Source organism: Oryzias latipes, chromosome 4 (genome assembly GCF_002234675.1).
Source record: "Oryzias latipes chromosome 4, ASM223467v1".
Classification (NCBI taxonomy): Eukaryota; Metazoa; Chordata; class Actinopteri; order Beloniformes; family Adrianichthyidae; genus Oryzias; species Oryzias latipes.
Window position 1 is genome coordinate 21,756,687 of NC_019862.2, and position 26,866 is coordinate 21,783,552.

At 41.0% G+C, this 26,866-nt stretch overlaps 1 protein-coding gene across 1 annotated transcript in view; it reads left to right on the forward strand.

Moving 5' to 3' along the window:
* Window positions 1-615: 615 nt before the first annotated feature.
* The window catches only part of LOC101167946 (1-phosphatidylinositol 4,5-bisphosphate phosphodiesterase gamma-1-like), a 35,882-nt gene continuing 9,631 nt past the window's right edge, over window positions 616-26,866 (forward strand). The window contains exons 1-17 of the mRNA XM_023954402.1: window positions 616-2,481; window positions 12,007-12,156; window positions 12,726-12,819; window positions 13,992-14,039; window positions 14,925-15,009; window positions 15,124-15,204; window positions 15,823-15,857; window positions 16,164-16,236; window positions 16,311-16,406; window positions 16,523-16,641; window positions 19,925-20,010; window positions 20,133-20,253; window positions 20,378-20,546; window positions 22,170-22,289; window positions 22,380-22,487; window positions 23,594-23,778; window positions 25,462-25,662. Of these exons, the coding sequence (XP_023810170.1) occupies window positions 2,127-2,481; window positions 12,007-12,156; window positions 12,726-12,819; window positions 13,992-14,039; window positions 14,925-15,009; window positions 15,124-15,204; window positions 15,823-15,857; window positions 16,164-16,236; window positions 16,311-16,406; window positions 16,523-16,641; window positions 19,925-20,010; window positions 20,133-20,253; window positions 20,378-20,546; window positions 22,170-22,289; window positions 22,380-22,487; window positions 23,594-23,778; window positions 25,462-25,662 (2,126 nt within the window). The 5' untranslated portion in view covers window positions 616-2,126. The remainder of the gene's footprint in view (window positions 2,482-12,006; window positions 12,157-12,725; window positions 12,820-13,991; window positions 14,040-14,924; window positions 15,010-15,123; window positions 15,205-15,822; window positions 15,858-16,163; window positions 16,237-16,310; window positions 16,407-16,522; window positions 16,642-19,924; window positions 20,011-20,132; window positions 20,254-20,377; window positions 20,547-22,169; window positions 22,290-22,379; window positions 22,488-23,593; window positions 23,779-25,461; window positions 25,663-26,866) is intronic.

Genomic DNA, 26,866 nt, shown 5'->3' on the forward strand with positions numbered 1-26,866 from the left:
ACAAGGAGGGAGGGGCTTCTTCTTTTTCTACTGTTTACTAGCGGATTGGTTCATCCTAAATCTGTTTTTTGTGGTAAGGCTACAGTCCTGCAGATGGAACAGAGGATTGTGTTTTCTGACAGGTTTGTGGAGCCACATCTGTTCCCATTTAGTAAAGTCATCAACACAATAATACTGGGGACTGATACGGTGTTGTCTGAAGGCTCGGAAACCACGAGTATCCAATTACCGCCTTTGCCCTAGTCCCTTGTGCACAGAGATTTCTTCAGTTTCTTTGAATCCACTGTGGATGATGAGATTTTCAAAGCCTTTGGAGTTTCACAGGTCTGTTATCAGTTAACGTATTGGGAAGTATTTTCTTGCTGAGTCTTTTTTACATTCTTTTTACTTTTTCCTCCATATGATGCTCTCTTCCCAACCATTCTTTGATCTCCATCAGGCATCAAATTTGAACTGAACTCTTGTACTGCATAATAGTGTAAAACGCCATAATTTTTGCCCACCTGCTGTGTTGTCTGCAGTGTAGGAAACTTTGTTTCACATGATTTGAATGTCAACAAACGTTTCCAAAAAACAAAAACACAATGTTTCTGGAATCCAGGTCATGTATTAGGCGTTCACATGAAAACATATTCATTAAAATTGGATTTTCTCAGTTTAATGCAGCCAAGTCTTTAAAAAGCTAATTTTGAAGCTCCAACATTTGTCGGCAAGACACATTTTTTAAACAAAACACATTTTGAAATTATTTTTTAACTTCTTGATGTTTTTATGCTGATCTGTCAAACATTGCTGGGCATATGTTTGAATGCTTGAGTTGAAATCCATTTATTGTTTTATGAATGATCCCTAATAAAAGTGAAGCGATTCACCTTAAACAACTTTTGTCCTTAAATTCAGAGACTAAAGGAAAGACGAAAATGTAAAATTCTTGGTGAGAATTCAATTATTGTAAATATTTAAATGCAACATTCTAAAAATTAATGAGGTCACCTCAAAAACATAAATACAGTGTGTTTTTCTAAACGATGAAATGGGACTTTTGGTGGATTTTGGTCATGATATTTTGAGCTTTATTTTTATAAATGCCCTCGATCATCAGAACAATAGGCCAAAAACATGATAAAAGCACAAGACTTTTATCATGTTTTTTTGGGGGGTGGGGAGGGGGCTCCATGTAGGATGATCGCCCATGGTGCTAGTTAAGCCAGTGCCGCCTCTGATAATTTAAATCCGGTCTAAAACCTTTCATCCACATTCTGTGTTGATGGAATTGTTTGCGTAAAACGTTCAAATTAAAAGAGCAACAGAATTTGGGGCTGCTCCAAAGATGTTTGCGGCTCCAACAGAACATGATCAGAAGAAGATTTGCACACCAGCGGAGGTCGCTCTCCCCTATTTCTCCTCCTCCTCCTCCTCCTCTCCCCTGCCTTCCTCGCTCTCCCTCCAACTCTCATCCCCCTTCACACTACAGGGAAGGGAGAGAAAATTGGGTTCAAGCTTTTCCGGTCTGATAGCCCTAATTTCCTCCCGGACCTCTGGCACAGAAGCTGCGGGGAGGCGCAGGCTCAGCTAGGGAGATCGTGGCCGCGCAGGAGCAGGAGCTCAGACGCACGCACGCAGCCGCTCGGAGACTCCGCGCGGCTGCAACACACCGCTCGGGCGGATTCTCGCTTCCAGCCACAGCTCCGCTGCGCTCCTTCCGCCGGCCGTAAAGCTGTCTCTGGCCGCGCCGCAGCTCCCACCTCCAGGATTTCTCTGCTGTTATGTAAGTCGGTCGCTCCTCGCGCAGAAGGATCTGTTGTTCTCCGACTCAGCGGCCGCAGGCTGACGCGCGCCAGTAGGATCCAGCACCGGCCTGCCGTCCTGAGCGCAAGTATCAGCAGGCAGAGCGCACAGGGTGGAAACCTGAGGCCAGCAGGGATGAGAGCTCAGCCCGGCCGGATTTCACTGCTGCGCTGCCATAAGCATCTGGAAAGGATAACATTGGGATCGACTCCCCCTCTAGAAGAGCAGCTCAGACGCTCCAGCTGTTCCTTGAAGGATGCCTTTTAGTCTGTGTTTGCTAAGCAACCCTTTGCTCCTGACTGCTCTGAGCGCCTAGGTTTAGATTCAGAGGCAGGCGGATGCTCCTCAGTGACACACAAACATCCGCCCCCCCAAAAAAGAACCCTGACAGGCTCCAAGGTCTCCTCCCAAAACACAGACATGCACTGAAGATGTGTGCTGCCAGGTTCAGCGGCTGCCTCAATGGCTCTGCAGAGGAGGCCAGCTGTAGTGCCAATGCTCCGGTCATAACCTCCAGAATGCTGGACTGGACAGGGGCCGGGCCCCGCATCCTCCACACCCTGGAGATGGGCATGGGCCTAACGGTCTTCTACCAGAAGAAGTCCCAGCGACCTGAGAGGAGAACCTTCCATATCCGGCAGGACACCAGGCAGATAGTGTGGTGTCGAAACCGGGACAAAATAGAAGGAGAGGGTGAGTATCAAGCAGCCGGGTCTGTTGATTGTCTGATGCATCATGAAGCCGGCTTCTACGCCCTCACTTTGGCTCAATCGCATGGCTGTGTAGTGACAGGAAGGCTTTGGCAGACGTAAAACCACAACAAACAACTCAGAATGACCCTAAATGACAACTTGCAGACACAAACGCCCCACAGAGAAGCCCAGACAGAATCCAGATGACAGACGACAGCAAAGCTGTGGAGAAGCATGACCAAGACAGAGAAAAACCACCAAGAGTATGTGGGGAAACAATGTTATTTCATTGAACACCAAGATTTGTTATCAATTTACATTCATAAATAAGCCCTATTTCTAGTTTTGTCTTCCCTCAGTGTAATTTTACATAAAAATAACTTTCCGTCACCGTTTATCTCATCGCGTCTTTCACATCTCATAATTTGGTTACACTATGCATGGCGTGCAGAAAAACATAAATACCCCTCCCTATTTTAGGTTAGCTTTCACATTGCCCTTTTGAGAGTAGACCCATCCCATGGAGCCATCCCATGGGGAGACAGTATTACCCTAACTCTGACCGAGACAAAAAAGAAAAGCACCAAAAATCACAAGAACTCAAAATATTTTAGTTTTAATTATCTGCACTGTGGGCTGTTTAGAAGATTATTTTCTAATGCTTTGGTCACTGAATGTGGGTTCTTAAACGCGCTTTGAGGAAACGGCGTTCCCATTAAGGCCTGTTCACACCTGTTCGCCCGCGATTTTCGCCGACGTTTAACGCCTCGTGACTAAACAAAGGGCACCAATGCGAGTGTGCACACCGACGCGAAAAAACGCCACGCGTCAAAGCGTCACTTTTTAAAAACGCCTCGGGTTCGTTTTTTTGGTTTGACGCATCGCGTCGAAATCTATTCGACCAATGAGAATGCCGCTTTTGCACACGTGTCTGGAGCCTCTGAAGTTACAGTAAAACACAACTTGGGGGCGCTCAAACACAAAACTGCCTTGCTGAGCACACATACCAGCGAAGAAGATAGACGCCGAGTTGCATCTACACAGCCACGAATGAAGAACCACGGACATTCTAAAATATCCCCGAACCAAGCGCCAGTTGGAGCAACTGGTGCTTGAAATATTCATGTTTTCTTTGTATGATTCTGACAAGCGCGTAAATACTTGCTCTCTTCTTCTGCCATCTAAGCGGCATCTAATGTCAGGGAATGAAATTGCATGTTCGCTCGGCTCATCGTCAGCGAAAATCGCCTGGGTGTGAACACAAAAAACGTGGCGAAAAACGCTGGCGAATAACGCCTGGCGAATATTCGTCCCGATGTGTACGGGCCTTTAGATTATTGCTACCGGATACTAGCGCATGTACCTACAGTTGGAAGAGACTTGGAACAAAATGTCAAAGTGGTGTAAATCTGGTGAATCTTGCCCCGGGCTTTTTCTTTCAAAGCTCTATACCGATACATGAAAGACTTGTTGTCATTGAATTCCGTCTGGGAATGTGCGTTGCAGAGGGAGGTGTGAACGTAGCTTGAGGTGAGAGCCCTAATCACTGCTCTACCGTGCAGCTCTACAAAATAGATATTTTGTTTTTTAAAGTGATTTTATCGGTGGTTTAATGGATGTTTTATTACAAACAATTGACATGCAAAGATAAGACTATAACTTCCTTGAAAAATTTCAGTCAAAATATGTTTCCAGAAGAAAAAAAACTCCTCCTCCTTACACCCGAGGCTCTGTCAAAGCTTTCTCGCTGGACAGACAGACAGACCACAACCTCCCGACCTTTACCTCCTCCACGTCGACCTTTGCCGGAACTGATCGGAGCTTCCTGTCTGTCTGGTCTCGTGCCAAGGCAGCTACAGAGCGAGGTGGTGATGTTGCACTTAAAACAGCAAGCGGTTGTCGTGCTGAATTTTGCGGCCTGAAGACAGTTTTGTACCTTTTTGTGTGTGTGTTAATGCAAAGGATAAGTAAGGCATTCACAAGTGAGCTTGATAGAGGTTCCGTCTTTGTGCCATATGTCTTTGACTCTACTTTATGTGGCCCACGGTGGGGAAAAAAGGCCGACCCTTAGAGGCAGAAATACCTTTACTGTTTTTCTTATTTAGCCGGGCTGCTGTAGGTGGCTCAAAATGGAAACATAGAGCATGCACAGAAGAAAAAGCCACGTCCTAAATGAAGCCTATTATCATAGGCGGTCCTGAAGCCTTTTTGTAGAGAAACTTTTTAACTCATTAATGCAATGTTTATTTATTTTGACATAAATCCGAAATAAGTTTCAAATTAAAAGCCCCTTTTTTGGGACAAGTCTTTTTTATGCAAAACACTTGCAGATGTCAGCTGATAGTTGATATTAAAGGTGTATTGAATTTTCCTATAGTGACCACTGGTGGATAGTTAGACGGGATTCATTTCCCATGTTGTATAATCTAACTTTAAAGGCTTTCAGAGTAAACTATATCCATGCATATGATAATATATACTACCTTTGGCACACTAAAGACATTTTTTTATAATTAGTAATTTTGCAGCTTATTTTCTTACACAGAAGTTAGAAAACTGGATCTCTGAGGCACCGCCTTTCGCTCCTTGTGGGTGCCACACATGAAGTCAACCTAGAGTAAGCCTCAGCAGCGTGTCTGCGTTTCTCCCATTACAAAAATCAACATCCAAGCTTTTGCAAAGATGGATGTGCATATTGTGCTTATAAATTAAAGTATACCGCTTTGGAGTTGTTTTTTGTGTTTTTACTAAAAGATCAAAAAAGTTGATCTTGCATGATAGGCCCTTTAAACCTTAATTCCACTTTGCAGCATTTTAGTAATGACAAAGAACCACAGAAACCTGTAAAACATAAGGTGTATGGTAAATCATTGGGTATTGGTGATATCTTGGAACTAAATATTCTGGAGCATCCATTTTAATAAATATTTGAATTTGGTTTTTTTCCAATTGTAAAGTACTCTACTTACTGTAGATTGATGATGGTCAGCTTGGTTAATAAATTGTTTTTCCTGTTAAATTTGTGTTGTTTTTTTTTTACTCCATTGGCTGTTGGGAGTTCATGCGCTGAGACCAAGTTTTCTTTTTTCTAAAGTTCCACCGCCCCTGTCCTGCAGATTTTAAGTCCTAACAGCAGCTGCAGGTTTTGTTTTTAAAAGAGCCTTTGCGGATTATTTATCTATGAATTAAAACCACACAACTGGCACCTTTATTAGGTGGTGGTGGTGTGTGTGTGTGTGTGTGTGTGTGTGGGGGGGGGGGGGTGTTGGAGCTAAAACCAGCGCAAACACCATCTCTGTTGAGTCATCTTCCACCGGTGAAAATACAGCTTTCCACACAAACACGCACAGACACACACACACATGCTTTCATAACCCATAAACGCCCCTCTGCAAACAACCTCCCACCGGACGAAGCCTCCAGCAGATTCCAGGAACTCAGCGGGTCTCTCCTTCACTTTATCTCTCTCAGCTCCATCTCCCCAGCCTCCCTTCCTCCAACACTTATCTCCCCATTTTCCTCCTCCTGGTTCACCTATCCCCCTGTCTCATTTGAAGATTTCCCCAATCCTCTTACGTCTTTTTCTTATTCTGTTTGTTTTGGAGGTCATTCATTTATTTTCATCGTATTATTTTCTCTCTGTTACCTCAACCCCCACCCCCACCCCCAATTTGCCATTTCTCCTAGACTTCCTGCCTTTGTTTCTAATGTTTCTACATTTTTCTTACTGCTGCTTTAAAATGAAGTCAGTCTGCACACCCACACTTTTGGATTTCTTTTTCTTCGAGATGAGCTCTTTGCAAACAGTGGAGGTATGAAATCCTGAGGCACGGGAAGTGCCGGTTTATCAGGGAGGGTCTAACTTCCTTTCTCCGATTGGAGGAGTAAAAACAAAAACACGACGTCTTCTGCAGGAAGCACAGACACCGACCACAAACGAGGCGCCGGCGGCCTTGGATATTTTGAGTGGTTAGCCCGACCGGGGCTAATTTAAAGCACGATTGAAGGTTAACCAGAGCTCATTTGGACAGTTAAATCCTGGACTCAAATGTCAGAGGCATATCCACGTGTTATTACTTCCTTTTGTGTGTTATCACTGACTTAAACAAATAATGGCTTCAGTTTCAGACCCTAAGCTTTTGTGCATATTTCTGTGTTTAACTACGCTCAGACAGACAGTTGAGAGCGTCTCAGTTTGGAGGTTTGTAGAGCGATTTTGAGGTAGTCATTAATCGATTAAAAAAAGACACAGGAGTTTATTTTTTCACAAACACTTTACTTACCTCTCACTTACATTTTTTCACATATGTCTTCTGATGCTTCTATGTACAATGAATGCCAGTCATTGTAACTTTCTTGCCATTAGCATGCTGACACTAACATCTGCAGTTTAACCCTTTAACACTGGAGATGTCGCCGGCGACATGTAAATAACACACGCTCTTTTTGAACGCTTACGGTCCAAAGCAGCTTTTCATTTTTGGCTTTGCGCCGATATGCAACACCCCAATCTTGGCACAAAGTTGCTTTTCTCTGAGACGGATTCAGTCAATTGATTGCATAAACGCTTAATAACTGTCTAGTATTGCATATCAACGCAAAGCTGCTTTTTTCTGCTTCAGAATTCAATAGAATTATATTAATTGCATTATGACATCATTAAGGGAAAGCTAATACAAGGGGGTGTGGTCTTTTGTTTTGCAAATGTAAGCTGGTTGATTGGTTCTTGATCTTGATTTAAAGTCTCACTCCAATCTTCTTTTAATCTATTGTAAAAGTGTTCCCAGTGGTCTTTTAATTATGATTATGCTGTTTTTAGCCAAAATCCAAAAACGTGTATTGTTTTTTAATTCATAGTTTCTGCAGAGCAGCAGTAGTTCTTTAGAAACTCACCTCTAAGTTGTGCAAGGGACTGTTGCTGCAGAGTACGCCTACCCCCATCCCTCCCTCCACCCGTATGTTTACATGCTCCCCCACTAGCTTACAGCCCCTCACACCTCCAACCTATCATTACTGTAGATGTGCAACAAAAAGGGCGAGCAGTATTGGAGCTATCCAGTCGTACAGTTTTGAGCGAAGGATATTTTGAGAAAAATAAAGACATCCATGGATCTATTTGTCTACAAATGGATGCATCAGAATAGAGCAGAGCAGGGAGACTTTGGCCCACCCATTGTTTTGTCCTCATCATAACTATGGTCTTTTTCAAAACGGCATGTTTTTATGCTCCTGATTCACTCCGATTTTAATAAAATAAATACTCAGAAATGCAATTTTAATTTTATTTATACATGTCCTCCATCATGAAAAAAAATGCTGCTAGAACATTTTCCTTTAATTCTGTTTCTTGAGTTTTTCCCCCCTATATATTGATGTGAATGACAGGTGTACTAATTTCAGTGACTTTAGTAAAAGTAAAACATCTTCAGCTCCATAAACTTTCATTTTTTTTCCATAAAAACATCACATGACAAAAAGATGATATTTTAATTGACCCTAAAGTCCTCCTGAGTGATTGGTTTTGATTTAAATTTGTGCTTTTTGACAGAAAGTGCTCTAATTTTCCTCCAGCCACGATAGTGTTCTTCGTCCCCATTCAGAGGGCTTAAACAATTGTAAAAAGTGGAACTTTTTCTGCCAGGTTTTGACCAGAATCCCACGGTTCTCTGGTTTCTCTCCTCGTCCTCTCTGGAATTGACTCCGAACTGATGGAGCCATCTGGCTGGGACTGATGTCAGCAGCTGTACCAGGAACAGTATGCTACAGCAGAATTGTGCTGCAATTATCACAGGCTGCTTTCTGTGCACAATGTTGCCTTCAGGAGCCCTCCGTCATTCCAGCACCCAGGGCAGAGTCTCAAATCTGAACTCTCAGTTTTCTCTCATTCTTATTTATCATAAACCTGATCTCCAAGTCATGAGAGGGCATAATCTGAAAACAGTGTACACAGACTATGCTTAGGTTCTTTGTGTGTGTGTTGGTTACTGTGTATTAGAGGACAGGTGTGTGTAAACCTACCAAAGCAAACAATGGCAAACTGAGCTCTTTTTGGTCCTCTGTCCAAACTAAATGACAGGAAATGATAAAGAGAGCGATGGAAAAATACTTTGTGGGTTTCTGCTTGTTATAGCCTTTAATAACTTCAAAGTCCAACATTATTTATGCCTTTAAGGGCAGCTCTTAAGATAGCAATCCCACAAAAATCCGGAACTAGGCAAATGAAAGAGATCTATTTTTTAAGAAAAAAGTAATTAATATAAATATAAACTGCAATGCCTCTCATTACCTGGCCACAAAAGGAGATCTGAAATGGTCAATAATAACAGCAAGCAAGTGATTTTAAAACCTAAGTTCTTCTTAAAGCTTTCATTTTTTTGCTCTTTCAATAGAAGTCACAATACCACAATATGTGGGCGTCCTAAATTGTACCTAACGGCTAAAGATGACTTGTTTGAGATACAAGCGTTTTAGGAAAAGTACACAAATTAGCAATAATTTATTTTGGAAAGACAACTTTGTATCACATGCTGCTCAGACCTCCAATGAAATTTGAGACAGTGTGACAGGAGAAAAGTAGGAGCATACTTCCTGTCAAAGCCAATTAAAGTTTTCAGTAACATCAGAAAAAAATGCTGCATGTTTGGAACCAGTGTCATTGTTGGCTCCAAAAACTTACCAACGGGGAGTTTTGGCTCCTGTATCATTGATTGATCACTTGTAAAATGAAGGTGTGCGCATGTTGTTACACACACAATAGGCAGGCATGTGATACCAGTGATACCGATACCAGGACATGTCATAGAATTCCTCCCGGGCACAAACTTCAGTTAATAATTTCTCCTCCATGATCCATTGTCAAACAGTTGGCTCTACCGTGATTTAAGGACACAACTCATGCATCACTACCAAATCTGAGACCCTGATCGGTCAACGTTCAACTGGGTTAACTTTCAAAGCGCTCTCAATAGCCATGTGTATTGCACGTAAAACTCAAAAATTGACCTAAAATCGTGCGTAGCGACATGCACACGTGAGAGTTTTGAACGCAGAAGCCCAAAACATGCATATATGTGCGTTTACATAGACTTTTATTGGAAATGGACACTTGAACATGCGTTACAGAAGCTGGTGTGAACGTAGTATGTCAGTAACGTGTTCTTCTGTGTCCCTGCAATTGAGGTACAACTCATAACTGATCAAATCTGATCCTTATATTTTACTTGTGTTGTCTGCTCAGCTTCCCAAACATGAAAAAAGCCACGTGACTGCCTCCATCTGCTTCTTCCATGGACGTTTCTAAAACCCAGCCAACCTTTTTGCTTTTATCCATCTGCCACGTTTGCAAAGGAGGAAAATGTTTTAGTTTAACCGAAGAGCCCCAAACAGACTCTCATAACAACCCCAATCCTGGAATTAAACAGAAGAATATTGTTGAATATATGATGAGGCTCATGCATCCCTTTGTGAAATGTTCTTTTTATCACCAGTTCAAAGCAGCACTTATCTGGTACGCAGTAATAAATGTGTTCTTAACTAAAGGATGCTAGTTTCCATGTGGAAAATGGACTTCTCTCTTCATCTCAAGCCAGATGTTCTTTATGCCAGCTGCACATGTGGATCAGAACCAGACTAGCCTCACTATCCTTTGTTTCAGAATAATTTACAACTTGATAAGTTGTGGCGTTTTGGCTCACAGTTTGTTCACGCAGTTGGATTACCTGCTACACTGTGTCTGACAGGTGAAGTTTTCACGCCACAAAAAGGGAAAAAAAGCTTTAGGAGGTGTTCTAGACTGCTGGTTCTGTTTGACAGAAGCTACTCTAAGCTGGAAAATGGTGTCCTTGTTTTCAGGAAGAACCCTGTGAGGGTTGTGAGTCTGTCACTGGGTGTCTGGTATGAGAGAGTACGGAGCACACACGGGTGTGTGTTGGTGTGTGCATTTGCAGCAGACATCTGCTGCATCCATAAACTGGGTTTTCTTTGTGGGTGTGTCAACCACTAAAGTGTCAAAGTAGAGTCCAGAGTTTACATTAGGCTCTGCGGTTGCTCACCGGATGCCGTTAAGTCCACTGAGGCAGCTTTCGCTGTCTGAGCTTCTGGATGAAAGTAACTTAAAATCTAGATCTTCCTTTTTTGTTGTTAATTTGTCTGTAGCAAAAAAAAAAAAAAAAAAAAAACCCGACAGGGAAAATCCTTTTGGATATGGACTTGCCTGTAAAAATCAGACCATGTTGCTGCTCAACATCTTTATTTTCAGACTACAGGTCACTCTGGAGTATAAGCCATAGCAGCAATAAAAATGCATAATGAAGTAGAAGAAATTATAAACAAGTCTCACTTTTGGGAGGAATTTATTAAACATACTCACATAAACAAGAACTGACATTTTATCTTGAAAGGCAAATCGTAATAACAGAACAAATGCTAACAAGTCAACTGAACTCTTTCTATCACTAAATCCATTGAATTCTACATCCTCTGTATCGCTTTGAACAACACCACCAAGCCCGGCAAGACTGAGCGGTTCTTCTTCTTCTGTGATGCTGTAAATCGCAAATACGGACATACACACACTTACAGTGCCCTCTAGTGGTTGTTGCTATTTATTTTTAAGAAAATCACACACAAGTCGCACCTCCAGCCATACTATGCAAAAGTAATGTGCCTTTTACTCCGAAAAATTTTGTACTCACAGTAGTGGGACACATGAAAAAGTGCTCACAGACTACAATTATTAAGTTACAATTTGTAAGTCACATAATAGTCAGAAAAAAAGATTGTTCAAAGACAAAGTCATTGTGTAGCACCAGACTGTCAGACACCGCCATAAATTAAACCGTGTTGTCCTTTGTTAACCATCTTCAGAAATTAAGTCATTACACAACCTGATAAGTTTTTACTACATTGTATTTCTACAATCTGCTGGGTTTATGCCTGTGTCTATAAATGTATCTGCCAAAACTGTTTTCAGACCCAGAGAACAACACTGCTGCAAGTTACAACTGTTGACATTTAAAGCATTGTTGTGATGAGCTATAATAAAGAAAAGGGCTTAAATAGATGAATCTAAATTTATAAGCTATTAAATCGTAGAGTCCTGCTCAAGTCTTCCCATGGCTTTTTTTAAAATACCATTATCAGATTAATGTACATTTCACTTTCAACAGCAAAACAGATTCTTGATTTTTTACATTTAGCAATTAATTCCTCAGAAAAAAGGGATCCCATACCATTTTTTGTTTGTTTAGATTTTTCAGAATCTGTGCATAACTTTACAGCTATTGGGATATATCCTCACTTTAAAAGACTCACTCCTTCACAGTATCTATTTCTCATGTGAAGAGCATTATCCAAACAGAGAACAGTGTACTTGACGACGTTTAGAGTTTGTTGAGTTCTCCAGCTGCAGGTTTCTATGTCTGGCAAAAAAAAAAAAAAAATGAACATGCCAAAGTGTGATTTATGGTTTTGCATATTTGTGTTCATGCAACACTATCCTTTCTTCCTACCTCGTCTCCTCTTCCAGTGGACATACGGGAGATTCGAGAGCTGCGGTTGGGGAAGGGCTCCAGAGACTTCGAGCGCTACCCAGAGGAGGCTCGTAAATTGGACCCCACCCTTTGCTTCATCGTTCTCTACGGTGTGGAGTTTCGCCTGCGGACCCTTTGTGTGGCTGGTCAGTATGTTTTCACTGATACTCTTCAACCAAGCAGCTTCAGCGCAACTCATAATAAGCATCATGAAATCGTTTTGACATCAGTAAACACAACCAGAATGAATCCATATGTTAGGTGCACCAGGTTATGAGTATGTGCGCTGTCCTAAAAAAAAACAACATCAAGGATTTTAAGTGCACCTTATAGTGCCGAAGATATGGTGTTTTAGTTTATGTGGTTTTAGGTAAATATAGATACGTTTTTCTGATTTTTAGAAAGGGTTTTATAAAACAGACCTATACTTTTGACATAAAAACATAATATTTTTGTATTTTCCAAAAATCATCTCTATAAATGTTTTTTTACACAAATGTTTTCTTTTTCTTTTCTTTTTTTACGTTTTCTTTGGTTCTTCTGTTGTGGTTTGCCAATACTCACATTAGTGTGCTATGCAAACTAAAACAATTTTTTATTCATTTATTTTGCATTTTTTGGAAAGCAAAACTGCTGTTTTTATGGCCTAAACATTTTATCTAAGGTTGATGTAACATAAATATGTAGTGCTTTAAGTGTTTTTCTGTGACTGCAGCTTACAGTGAGGAGGAGGTCAACATGTGGATCTCTGGACTCAACTGGATGATGATGGACACCAAGAGAGCACCGGCCCCACAGCAGATTGACAGGTGTGTGTGGTTGGAGGAGCTCAGTTTGAAGTAAGATCCCAGATAGCTTATGGAGATCAGCTTTGCTCCGAAACACAGATTTGAGTTTTTATACGCCCAAGATCTCTGTAAACTTCAACTGTCTTTGAGCCAACGCAAGACCCAACCAGTAAATCAGTGAAAGCTTCCTGTCCTCCTGACTACCAGAGGAAAAAAAGAATTGGTCCAGTCTCATTTTTTTAAGTCCATGAAAACTTTAATTTTTAGTTCATTATGTCTATGGAAACCACTCTCATAAATCAGGAGTGAGCTTGTTGGAAATCTAAACCTCTACAACTTGAAAGCGTGCGCAGGAGAATCTGTTAATCAAACGCTTTAAACAGTTGATGTGGGTTTACATACTTTTATTGAGGCATATTATTGGTGGTTTTATAACCCAAATAAGTTGCACTACAGAAAAAAATATCTTGCAAAAAATTAGGATCAGAAATTAGGAACATGTAAAAAAAAAAAGGTGTCAGAGTGAGAATGGTTAATCTGACAAAAACAATGACTGAGTAATAGCTTTTTATTTCTCTATAGAAGTCAATTGGATTTTGGCATCTTGGATATGATTTTTTTAAACTCATCCTCACTGGTCAGACAGATTTCCTTAGAATTCCTGGGTCAGATAGATTCAGTCAGGTCAGACTGTCAGTGTCCCATGGCAACAAAACAAGCCCACATCATTACTTCTTCTCTGCCGTACCGCCATGTCACACATGTTTAGGACCCCCAATGGCTGTGAATGTAGTGATATTTAAAAGCCTAGACAATCTCATGTTTTCAGATGCATTTAGAAGGAAACACATCTCATATTAGAAATAAATGGTAGCTGTATTGATCATCACTTTATAAGAGCAGATAAATCTGTTTGTGTGGACTTGACATGTAAAGAAAAAGAAAAGTTATGCTCACAACATTTATTACATTACAAGAAACTCAATGGTAACCTATAGATTCTCCATATGGCCTTACCATTGGTGCACATGCCAGGGCCCCAAACACCATAACAACACAAGCATGGCAGCAATGGAAAAGATGTTTGTTTAAATATCAAATACATTTTTGTAAAAACTGTTTACAAACCAAACCAAAATTCAAGCTTTTTAGTGAAAGGAAATCCTTAAAGTTTTTCTTTTCTTGCTCCTCAGGTGGTTGAGGAAACAGTTTGAAGTCATGGACAGAAGTCACGAGGGCAGGTTAGTGGCACAACACAAACACCAGCAGAAGCAGGTTTTCCAGCTTGATGCTTGATGCTGATTGGTCCACGACCCACTCCGCACGTGCACTCTTTGTGTGTCCCACCGCTCCAACCCGCACGATTGCGCCCTGCGTGGAAAGCTTTCCAGAACAAATAGTCTGCCACTGCCTGATAAGGAGCAGGAAATGATGCGATGCGCCGGTCAACTTCCTGTCTGCTGTGAAAACGGTAACAGCAACCAGACGGAGTGCTGGGAGGAGGGCTAGCGGAGCTGGAGATTGATTTACCGGAAGATCCTGACCTGGATTCTTCCTCTCCACCTGCTTTTCTCTTTTCATTTTTCTCCTTTGAACACTTACAGGTGTTTTGGTCATCAGAGGGAGTGTCCATGCAGTGTTCCTCTGTAGAAAAACACAACATGGAAAGAGAAACAACTCTGAAAAAATGATCTTTGGTTAAGTTTACAATAAAAGGTTCATTTGAAACTTTGGAAACAATTTAGTTTAAACCAGTCTGAGAAAAACAGGGTATAATGAGGGCAGATTCTATTTTATTTAGTCCAGGTTTTTTTTTATGCTTCTGATATCCCTGTGTATGCTCCCAAGGGTCACTGGTTGTTCTGGAACAGCAAAAACCTCTAATAAACTACAAAGCATTTAACATATGACTATTCAATTTTTCAAAGACTTTACTTTCTAGTAGGAACTTTACAATTGTTTGGACCTGGACTACAGACACAGCAGCAAATATATAATTTGGAAAATATTGTTTACTTTTTAACTTCTTAATCTATATTCACATCACTAAACAGCACGTTTTTAAAAGTTAATATTTACATTTAATTCTTTAGCTTTCAATACATGTTCTGTTGTGTCCTCCTCAGCATCACTGTGAAGGAAGTCAAAGCTCTTCTGCCCCAGATCAACTACAGAGTCCCTAATACACGTTTTCTCAAAGACAAGTTGCAGGTCTGGTTCTCTAGTTTGCTCATTTTCACATTTTATTTCTTTTTCTCTTCCTTCCTCTGTTAATTTCCACTCATCACCACAAAGCCTGACTTTGGTCTTCTCCATTTTTCACAGGAGGTGGAGGCTAGAAGTGAACTGTCGTACCCTAACTTTGCACAGCTGTACAGAACTCTGATGTTTGATGCTCAGAGGAGCGTGAGTGTCAAACAAACTTTTAATGCTTATTTAGTTCAGAGACACATTTTTTAAGAATCTCTTTGAAAATACACACAAGTATTATTCTGTTGCAAGTTAAAGAAAACTCGTAATTTTTGTTGTTTTAGTAAATATATTGCTCTGGTCTCATATATAAACACTAAACATTGTTAATAGTAAGGTCAAAGTTCAAATTGGCTAATATACGTGTTCTTTGTGTGATTTATTTGTACTTCTTTTGTGGTTTTATGATACATCTGTGGAAAATTTCACCTAAAAACAACAACTTTTCTCACTTTTTCCACCTATATTCACATATGATCAATTTTCATTCCCGCAATATGCGCAAAATGTATGTAGTGGCTGTGGGACATGGGCTGAACAAAGAGGCGTTACATTTGTACGCAACAGCATCATTAAGGGTGGTTTATCTTGCTAAATGTAATTGTTGAAGAAAGCTAAAGATGAAAGGTTTTATTGGAGTGAGTTCCCCTTGAACCCTGTGGTAGTTTTCACCTCTGCACTGGCACCACGCTCACTGTGTCCTCTGCTGTTTGTGCTTCACCTGGCTTCCTCCTACCTGTCCATCACCTGGTTCCTCCCCTTTTTTCCCCTCAGATTATTGAGCAGCTGGACCTCTCCTTTCCCTTGCGGTGAGTCCCGCTACCTTCACTTCCATCACCTCCACTTCCTCACAATCCTGTGTCTCTTTCCCTTTAAACCCCTGTCTGGAAGGTTTTGGCCTTCAGAGAAAGTTTCCATGTGTTTTTTTCCCCCACTCTAATAGAAGTTGAAGTTCTTACTTGGCTTTGCGTGTTGGAAACCTTTTTTCACAATGTTTCAGGACATTAACCTGAAAAATGACATAATTATAGCTAATGTATCACATCTCCTTTCTCGTTCACCTGTATGACTGTTCAGGTCTCTACCATGATTTAACATTTTAAAATTGTTTTCAGAAACGTCGACCGGCCTGAGCTTTGTCAGATCTCCCTTTATGACTTCCAGAAGTTTTTACAGATGGACCAGAAGGTATGGAAAAAAGTTCCGCTCCTTAGAGCAGAATCGCTGGGGGCAAATACCGAGGGCTTTCTTTGTCCTGTCAGGAGTCCTGGGCGTCAGACCTGAGTCGCGTTAGGGAGTTTCTACTGGGCTACATGAAGGGAGCACCGCAACCTGAACCCACACTACAACTGGATGAGGTAAGAAGCTGTACTAAAAAACAACAACAGCCAATTAGTTTGATGAGAGATAAGTTTGATGAGATAAGTTTGATCTCATCTTCCAACCCGGTCTTTTTGTGTCCCCCCCCACCCAGTTCCTGGCCTTCTTGTTTTCCAAAGAGAATTCGGTTTGTAACCCACGTCTTTCACCTGTCAATCCCGATGAGATGAAAAGACCTCTCTCCCAATACTGGATTTCCTCCTCTCACAACACGTAGGTGCAGGGGCTTGAAGGGGGGGGGGGGGGGCAAAGTTCAAAAGTCTCGCCTTTACACGTCACTATGCAGGTTTTTAAGCCCATTATTGAGCTTTACCTACAAACAGGGCATTCATTGAGCACCCGATGAACTTGGTTGGAACATTAAACAGCTGAACTTTGACCGATCAGGAAGTCAGATCTGGTAGTGATGACAGAAGTGCCAACCGTTTGAAAATCGATCATGGAGGAGTTTATAATAATGTAGTTTGTGCACTGACGAAATCAGATGTCACCAAGTCTTTCAAAGATAAGAAATAGAGCTGTGAAAGAAAAGGCCAGGAGTGAGACTCACAGGATTTGCACCGCTTTGACATTTCATACCAAACCTCTTCCTACTGTAGGTAGCGGACATGCGCTAGTATCAGGAAATGTTCAAGAACACGCCTCACATGCCTAGTGTGAACGTAGCATAATAGACATCCACTAGTAAACAGAAGCAAAAGAAGAAGCCCTTCCCTGCTTGTGCAGTATGAAGACTATAGGTGCATGTGTAGCCAGTTAACTAGAATCCACAAGACTCTACTAGTTAAAGCTAGTTATAAGGGCCAAAGTTCGTCTCAGAGGAAGTGCTAAATGATGACAAGCGACATTAAGATGGAGAAAGTGTATATATATTCATATTTGATTTACAACAGAAAATAAACAAGCAAAAAACATAAATCAGTTCAATGCAGTGCACCTGCTGTCCATCCTCCAATAATGTTAATAAATCCAGTCCAAGAAGTATAAATCCATTATATCCACACATGGGGGTGTAGATGTAGATGCTTCCTACCGCCCAGTCCAATGTTACCAGCTTGGAAAGGCCTGAATTCAAGGCCGAACAACCTCCATCCTCTGTGGAACCTGGCCTGCACAGAACCAGCAATTACTTACTTTTTTGTAATGGAAGAGGACATTAAAGTAAAACACAAATTCCAGCAAATAAACAACTAAAGTTCAAAAAGAGTACTCCAAATCAAACATAACCGATAAATTCAGTGAATACAAACAAATAAAGAGTGAATCAAATCCCAAACATCAGTGACAACACGTCAGCATTTCAAAACCACCGTGTGCACAAAACAACAAAACACACATAACCCGTTCAACAAGACGAGCTCAGCTAACCCCAGCATCAGCTGATCCGCCTGAACACACAACTGAGAGTGTTTAATAAGAATGACACCCCAATCCATACAAAACACTCACCAGTTCCCACGTTACTCATTCTCATAGCGCCTCTCATCACCCGCCCGCGTCATGCATGCAGTGACAGCTCTCTTCGATCTCTTTATCTGACTTCCGTCAACAGAACTGATTGCGCATGCCCCTTTATAAAGCCTAGTGCGATAATTGCACAAACTCTCGCGAGAGCTTTACATCATAGCAGTGGATGGGGCGAAGCTGCAAAGCATGTCAGGGTTACAACCCCCCCAACTGGACCACGACTGTCCCAGTCGCACCTGAGCTAAGGGTCAGCAATAATGGGGTCATCGCTGAGTGCAAGAGCTTCTGTGTAAACATCAGAGAGACTCTGAAACAAGCTCTGCACAATTGACACCAGGGGATTACCCAACGCAGAATACTGAAAACGACTAGGCGGCTTGCGCGTGCGACTCGACCTTCTTAGCAGTGCATCAGCATCCTCTGAACCAGTAACAGGGCTTGGAACTGGACACACATGTGACACAGACTGGGCTGACTGCTCACGGTCATGACTGGCAGGGCCCAAAACATCCAACAGAGGGTGAACAGGGGCAGGCAGCTCATCGTCTTCTTCAGTGACTTGTGGTCCTAGAACCATATCCAAATCATGTTCATTCTCATGTCCGTCCTCAGACGCATTGTGAATCTGTGCTGCATCAGAACAAGGAGGATTACTAGACACAGCAGGTCCCAACACCAAGAGTTTCCTGAGGACTAACACAGCCAGATGTTTAGGTTCAAGAACCAACCTTTGGCACGTTCTTGAACATGCCTGGTGTGAACATAGCTTTATGGTCAATTTAAATCTAATCAACTCCCATTTATTTGGCACCTTAACATGAAGCAAACAGTTAGAAGCAAACAATTAAAAATTTAAAATAGTAAAATATAAAGAAGGTCAAATAATAACACTAATAAAAAGCAAAAGTGAAAACATAAAACACAGCAACAGAGCAACTTTATGCTGTCAAAAACCTGACTCTAATAAAAATGAGTTTTCAGACGCTGTATAATTTTTTTTTAATTTTATTATACTTTACTTATCCCACAATGGGAAATTCTTCTCCACATTTGACCCATCCCCTGGGGGAGCGGTGAGCTGCAGCTGAACCGCGCTCGGGAGGCAGTAGCGTTAAGGGTCTTGCCTAAGGACCCTCACTGGGTGATGTTAATTGCTCGCCATTGATATGGTAATTGCCCCCAATACCACTGTTTATTCCCCTCCGGGAATCGAACCCTGCGTGGCAGCTCTTCACCTTACTAACCGAGCTACCCAACCGCCAATGGTCAGTGGGGGGGCCTGCTGAACACTCAGTGGTTCCTCAGCTTTGATGCACAGATTGAAAATGTTTAGGTATCAACATCACAGGATGAACACCATATACTAAATGTGTGTTCAAAAGCCCCCATTCAGCATGTTCTTGAACGCCGTCACACATGCCCAGATTGTACGTAGCTTGAGAATGTTGGCAGTGTTTCTTAGAAATGGGTTCAAATTTTCTGATATTCCTGTGACAATTTTTTCCTTTCTCTGTTTATGCAGACTTTTGGATTCTGCTACATACTGTATTTGTTATAATTGGGGGAGCCAGTTTAGCTCGTGCTGGTGCGCGGCGCCTTTCGTCCGTGAAACCAGGGTTCAAATTCGGGCTGCTCCCTGTTCCCTTCTCCATCTCTGTGCCGGTCCCAAGCCCAGTTACTTTGAGAGGGCTGCATCAGGAAGGGCATCCAGCGTAAAACATTGCCAAGTTTACCATGCGAATCTTCTGCAGTGACGTGGCTGATTCACTGTGGCGACCCCTGATGGGACAAGCCAAAAGTGAAAGAAGACTGTATTTGTTATAATTAAGGCATTTAGTCAGAAACACTCAAATGTTGTTTCCTCGGTTTATGAAAGGACCTAAAAAAATAAGGGAAGCTGCCATTTTTCATCTCTTGCGGTTATAAAAAAAAATTCCGACAAACTTAAGTTGCAGATAATGTTGCAAATGTTTTTTTAAACAAGTAATTTAGGTTTTTGATGTATTTTTTTCTGCTCCCCTGTTTTCAGTTACCTGACAGGTGACCAGTTTTCCAGCGAGTCATCTCTGGAAGCTTACGCCCGCTGTCTGAGGATGGGCTGTCGGTGCATTGAATGTGAGTCAGAGCTGCTTCTCTGCTGCTAATCTTCCTCAGTGTTGCTTCTGAAGTTTGTCTTTCTGTTGCACATATGTTTGTGATAAAGGATTCACTCTTTTCTCTGTTTTTTTACATGTCAGTGGACTGCTGGGATGGTCCCGAGGACCTGCCAATCATCTACCACGGCCACACTTTGACCTCCAAGATCAAATTCTTGGATGTGTTGCACACAATTAAGGAGCATGCCTTTGTCACGTCTGAGTGAGTTTATTACCCATAGTTCAGTAGGCAAAGAACATCTGAATAAAACATCTCCTTTCTTCATACTGACAGGAGTCTGACAGAATCACTACCGTTTCCTGCATTTCTCTCGGCACCTGTGCAGGTATCCTGTGATCTTGTCCATCGAGGACCACTGCAGTGTGGTCCAACAGAGAAACATGGCAACAAACTTCAAGAAAGTCTTTGGAGATCTGCTGCTCACAAAGCCGGTCGACAACAACGCAGATGAGCTCCCGTCTCCGTACCAGCTGCGCAGGAAGATTCTCATCAAGGTGCGTTTCGCTCTGCTCCTGTCTCCATTCTCAAATCTACTACACAAATCTACAAATAAACACGGAAAAAAACATATTTCTGATTAGTAAGACTTAGTCATTTGTAAAATGTCAATGTAAGTATGGTCAGTTCCTTTCACAAGGGTTACCTGCTGACCACATGACTTATTCCCCTTTTTTCACCTTTCAAAACAAAAGCATGCTTTACTAGAACAAAATACTCTAGTTTCCACTCAAGTTACACTTAAAAAAATAACGAAAGAAAATAGACAACGGACTTTGACAAAAACTGACTGGACAAACAAGAAAAACAAAAACAATTTTATTAAAAATGGAAAAAATATATTTACAAGAAATAAAAAAGAAATATTGTTATTTAGATTTGATTTAGATTTAGATTGTTGGCTTTTCTTTGCATTAATGTAGCGCTTTTCAGTCTTACAGTGTGATTTTTGGGGTAAAATAAGCCCACCAAAACACAATGTTTGAGTCAATGGAACCACAACAGTCGTATGTTTAGTGGGAAGTCATAACATTTTTTATAGGGCCTATATCATGCTATTCTTAACCTTTCAGATTAAACCATATCCACATATGATAATATATCACATTTGGCACACTAAAGAACATAAAAATAAAAAAAAGAAACAAGTTATTTTCGCAGCTCTTTTTCCAACCTTGAAGTAAAACGACTCAATCTCTGAGTTACCGCCTTTCGCTCCGTGTGGGTGCCGCCCATTTCATGACAAACTCCTAAACCTGTTGCAGCCTAAAACACATTTTTACTACTAAGAAGACATTGTCTTACGCCAAAAGGTGAGCTGTTGCTGTCTCTGTAGATTAAATGCAAGAGGAACCACTTGAGTTGATGCTAAACCTCTAGCTCCACAGAGAAAGTGGGTGTTTGTGTTAGCCTGGGGGCGATGCTGACAGTGCAGACTCTTCTTTGAAGGGGCTGTTTCGAACGTGGGGACCCAGTCATTCTCGTGGGTTGGGAAGGGCTGGTGCTCAGAGAGCAGGGGTATGCGTGAATGGTTTAAAACTACCCGTTTGGGGGTGTTTTTCACATTAAACACTATACACTTAAAAGCTAAAAAAAAAAGATTTTGCTTCATATAGGCCCTTAAAGGTGTTCTTTATATGAAAACAGTGATTATCAAACAGAACATTAAAAATGTATCGTTTGCATATATATTACACATGATTGACACAAAACTGCCCAAAGTGAAAACCTGCATCTAAATATATGTATGGAATGCATGTCATTTATTGGCAAAAGGGGAATGCTGGAAATTTTATTTTAAGATAGCCAATGAAAAATTGCTTCACATATCTGTCAACCCAAGAAAAAAAACAAAAAACATACTGTTGTTGCTAAGATACCATCAGTACATCAGCAAAAGTGATTTCAGGTGCAATTGATAACGACCTGTTGCTTCTTTTTTCTCCTTTGTCTTTCCTTCCTCCTATCTTTGTTTACCTTCTGTTTACTTTCTTCTAGGTTTTAAAGCCATTTTATGTCTTATTTTTAAATCTCACATTTGTGCACTTCTTACATTCCCCCCCCCCAGAATTCCTACAGCCTGTGTTCAGACAGCTGATCTATCTCTGTTTCATTTGCAGCACAAGAAATTGGTGGAAGGAACTTTATATGAAGAGGTGATGTCAGCCAGCTACTCTGAGAATGACATCAGCAACTCCCTGAAGAACGGCATCCTTTACCTGGAGGACCCCATCGACCATGTGAGCGTCTCCTCCAGCAGAGCAGCAGCTGGAGAGCTGCTGTAACGCATCCAAACTGACTCTTTCTGTTTGTTCTGTGCGATTTTCCAGACATGGACGCCACACTATTTTGTCTTGACCAGTAATAAGATTTACTACTCAGAGGAGACGTCTCATTACCAAACAGCGGATGAAGAGGAGGATGATGAAGGAAAAGAGGTAAGGAGGATACTTAGATACACCTACTGTTAGCTCTAAAAAAACAAAAACAACAGTCATATACACACCATTATTTATCCACACCTACTGGTGTATTCTGGAGAATAGTTTTGTTTTGTGGGGAATTATGAAGTTCATTGTTAACTCCATGACCACTAGATATGTTGTAGCTGTAAATCAAGCTCAAAGTATGATCCCTCTACCATCATGTTTTACATTTGGTATATAGTAGTACTACTAAAATCATGTATTATTATTTGTTCTACTGAGCATTAAGACAAAAAAAAAGCCTAGTTTTAAGCTGGCCGTGGTGCAGAGGTAGGGCGGTGATTGTAGATTGCAGGTTCGGTTCCTGCCTTGCCTGCCTATGTGTTGAGGTGTCTTCGGGCAAGACACTTAATGCCACATTACCAGAAGCCATCATTGTGTTAATGTGTGGTGTGCACGTGTGAATGGGACTGTGACGATAAAGCGCCTTGTGCCTTCAAAAAAGGTAGTAAAGTGCTGTACAAGTGTACCATTTACCATATAGGTATACACCATTTACCAAAAGACATTTTTAAGGTTCTTTGAATGAAACTTTGTGGATCTCAGCTGTTCGTCTGAGTAACAAGTTTTGTCTTTGGAACTTTTCTTGTTTAACCTATAAAGTTTCTGATGCAAGACGATAAATTTTAGAATAGAATAAAACTTTATAGATCCCACAAAGTGAAAATCAGCGATTATTACATAAATAAGTTACCTTTATAACAAAATTCCAACTTATGATGATCATTTTATTAGAATCTAATTATTAGCAGGACCTTGCAATAACCCTAAATAATTTGAAAGCAGTTTGGGGTATCAAGTATTGCTTTCATATTTTTGCACCTTTTCAGCTTTATGGTTGGTGTTTCATGTTCCACTGTATGTCACTATAATTAATACTATTAAAGAAAACGTGGGATAATAGGAGTGAACCTAATTGATTGTAAACTGGACAAAATGGTAACAAAGCAAAATCAAAAATGTTGATGGAAATAGCTTGAGAGTGCACGCTTAAGATAATATTTGCCTATTAAATCATAAACTAAAATAATTATTTTTCTCTTCTGTAATCCTTTCAGGAGTGCAACAACAACGAGCAGCACTGTGCAGAGCGCTGGTTCCACGGGAAGTTAGGTGGAGGGCGGGATGGCCGGCAGGTGGCTGAGAAGCTCCTGCAGGACTACTGTGAAGGCGGAGGAAAAGACGGCACCTTCCTGGTGCGCGAGAGTGAGACTTTTGTGGGAGACTACACCCTTTCCTTCTGGTCAGTATTACTTGTGTTACACTGACTGTTTATGAGATCTGGACTCAGCATCCCTTCCCCCTTCACGTTTCAAATAGGAAGTACTCGCTCATTCCAAATAGTCAAAATTCCATAGACTTCTATAGAGAAATAAACAGCTTTTACTCAGTCATTCTATTTATTCTTGTTAATCCTTTTTTAAAAAAAAAATACTTTTTCTGTATTGAAAATTATTCTAGTTATAAACTCACCAACCAAATGCCACAATAGAAATATATGGCCTCACATCAAACCTTAGAAATATTTACTGGCACATTCTCCCGACCCTGCTTTCAAGTGGTAGGGGTGTGGCCTTCCAACAATCTCATTCCTGATTGGAGAGAGCGGTTGCCGTAAAAACATAGACTCAGACTGACTCAGACTAATCACTGCTTACTGACGCAGTCTGATCCAACACGTCCATGTCATTAAAAATGGCGACTGAATTGACTAGCTGGAGATGGAAGCAAGTACGGTAATTTATTTGGGGTGACGTCACACTCGCTCAGTCCAGTTCTTATTTACACTCAATGTTGAGTTACAGCCTGACAGACAGACATTCATTTAACGTAAAAATCAACTAATTTTCCCCATTTGACTTTGACACATTTCCAAAAATGTCATTTTTCATGTTTTCCCCTTTTTGTTTACATTAAAATAGCTAACATATGTTGGCTAGGCTTGTTTATTCTTATTTCTCAGAGTAATCTGCATGTGTTTTGTCTCTTACATATATTCAAACCCTGATGCTAAGGAATCGAAAATGCACATTTTCTCAAAACTTGACTGGTTCAACAGAAGTACTATAAATTGTCTTGTAAACAATGTTGATATACGCCCTTCCTTTCACCCTTTATCCATTGTCCATCTAACTATAATAAAAATAATAATACATTTTATTTCAAGCGCCTTTCAGGTCACCCAAGGTCGCTGTACAAGGTTAAAAATAACAAAAACAGAATAAAACATCAATAAGAAATGATCAGAGTAAAACATGAGTAAACATAAAGACATAGAAACAGGATAAAAACAGGATAGAAAAACAGACAAATGAGGTTGTGTTAACTGAATGAATTAACTGTATGATTGTTTGAAGAGATGAGTCTTGAATTTGGTGTCGGTGTCGGTATTGCATAGATCTTGAGGAAGAGAATTCCATAGCTATATCAAAATATAACTATTTCAAATATGAAAATCCTGAGGACTCAAAAATGGCAGAACACACAAGATTTGTTTTTGCTAAAATACTTTTTTTTCAGCCCCAATAAATGAAGTTTGCATTGTTGTTATTGCCACATTGAATGGGCAAAGTCATAATCTAAATCAGAATAGATTTCACATATATCTCACATGTGAGCCAAGGTAATTTTTAGAGGTAGAGGTGTCCAACTCCAGGCCTCGAGGGCCGGCCTCATGCTGGTTTTCCAGAAATCCTGCCTTATCTGCTGTTGATTACCTGGATTAGGTGTGTTTAACCAATGGCTTCAATGGCAGGTTGGTTGGAAAACCTGTTGGCCCTCAAGGCCTGGAATTAGACACCCATGGAAGATGTAATGTAATGTAAAATTATAAAATTAAACCGTTTTAAATCGACTGTTGCCAGTTAAACACCGCTCGCCGAGTTCCCCCATTCAGAGCTCTAATCACCTCAGGCGTGTCCTCCAGGCGCTCCGGGCGAGTCCAGCACTGCAGGATCCACTCACGGCAGGAGTCCGGCTCCACCCGCTTCTACCTGACGGACAACCTGGTGTTTGACAGCCTCTACCGCCTCATCTGTCACTACAGAGACACGCCGCTGCGCTGCAACGAGTTTGAGATGAGGCTGGGCAACCCTGTGCCACAACCCAATGCTCACGAGAGCCGAGAGTGAGTGGCAGATGTCCCAGAACATCACATAATATCATCTCTTGATGTTGTAGTCCTGCAGTAAAACATTTTTTTTTTCTTCTTTTTTAACTTGTCCTGTCCAACAGCTGGGCAGACAGATGAGAGCTGAAGGCCTCTTGTGTTGGACATATTTTACTTTAACAAGAGGGGTTATTAATCTTCATACAAACCAAAGGCATGACTGAATAAACCCCTTTTGTAATTGAGGCCAAACTTTATTCATTTCAGTTATGTTTGAAAATCTTTGGTGTTGGACCGGACGGAAAAGGAAAGGAGGGAAGAAGAGAGAGGCACGTTATAGAGGGGGGGGGGGGGGGGGTGATAGTGGGAGGGGGGGATTAGACCATGAAGCAGCATAGAGCAGACAAGTTTAATGGTTGTTTATCATTGCGGCAGGGCTCAAATGTAGTACAGAAAGGGCGGGGCCTGTCCACACACACTCTGAAATGTCATCAACACACCTGCTAGCTGCAAAAATGTCGACATGTCAACATGTACACAAAACAGATAGTGTTCACACACGCATACCTATGCCTTTAAACCAACTAGTGTGAGATCTTTCATTCATTCAATCATGCAAACTATCAGTGCAAAGGTGAGCTAACACCTGTGCTCAGGTGAGTGTTTATGTTCTTCTAAAAGTAAAGTAAAACATTTTTTGAATCTTTGTCAAGGTAATTGATCCGAAGTTTTTATTTTTAAATCAGTCTTTACCTTGTTTTGTTAGCTTTTTCCAAATGTCCAAACACCTTCAAAATAAAAATAAAACAATTCATAGAAGCTATTTTTTTGAAAAATTAAACTATTAAATATCTAGAAGAGAAGCTACAGATAGTGTCACTTAGAAAAGGTAGATGTCTTTCTGGAACTCAGAATAGGTTTTGAGTTGTAGTAGGGAATTTAGTCAGACCAAAGTGTCTGGTGTCAGGTTTAAGTCCAAGGCAAGTCTCAGGTCTCTGCACTAGTGTCTCATGTCAGAAGTTCAAGACCCAGCAAGTTTCCGGTTATACTTGGTAATAAACTAGTCTTTGACAAAAGGTCCAAGTTGATTTCCAAGTCTCAAAAGATTCAAGCGATAGCTCTCCTGTATCACACAGAAAGTGCTGTGCTTCACAGACAATATTTGCTTTTAGTGTGTTTTTTTTTTAGTTCTAACCAACTGACAAACGGGGACTTCTTCTCT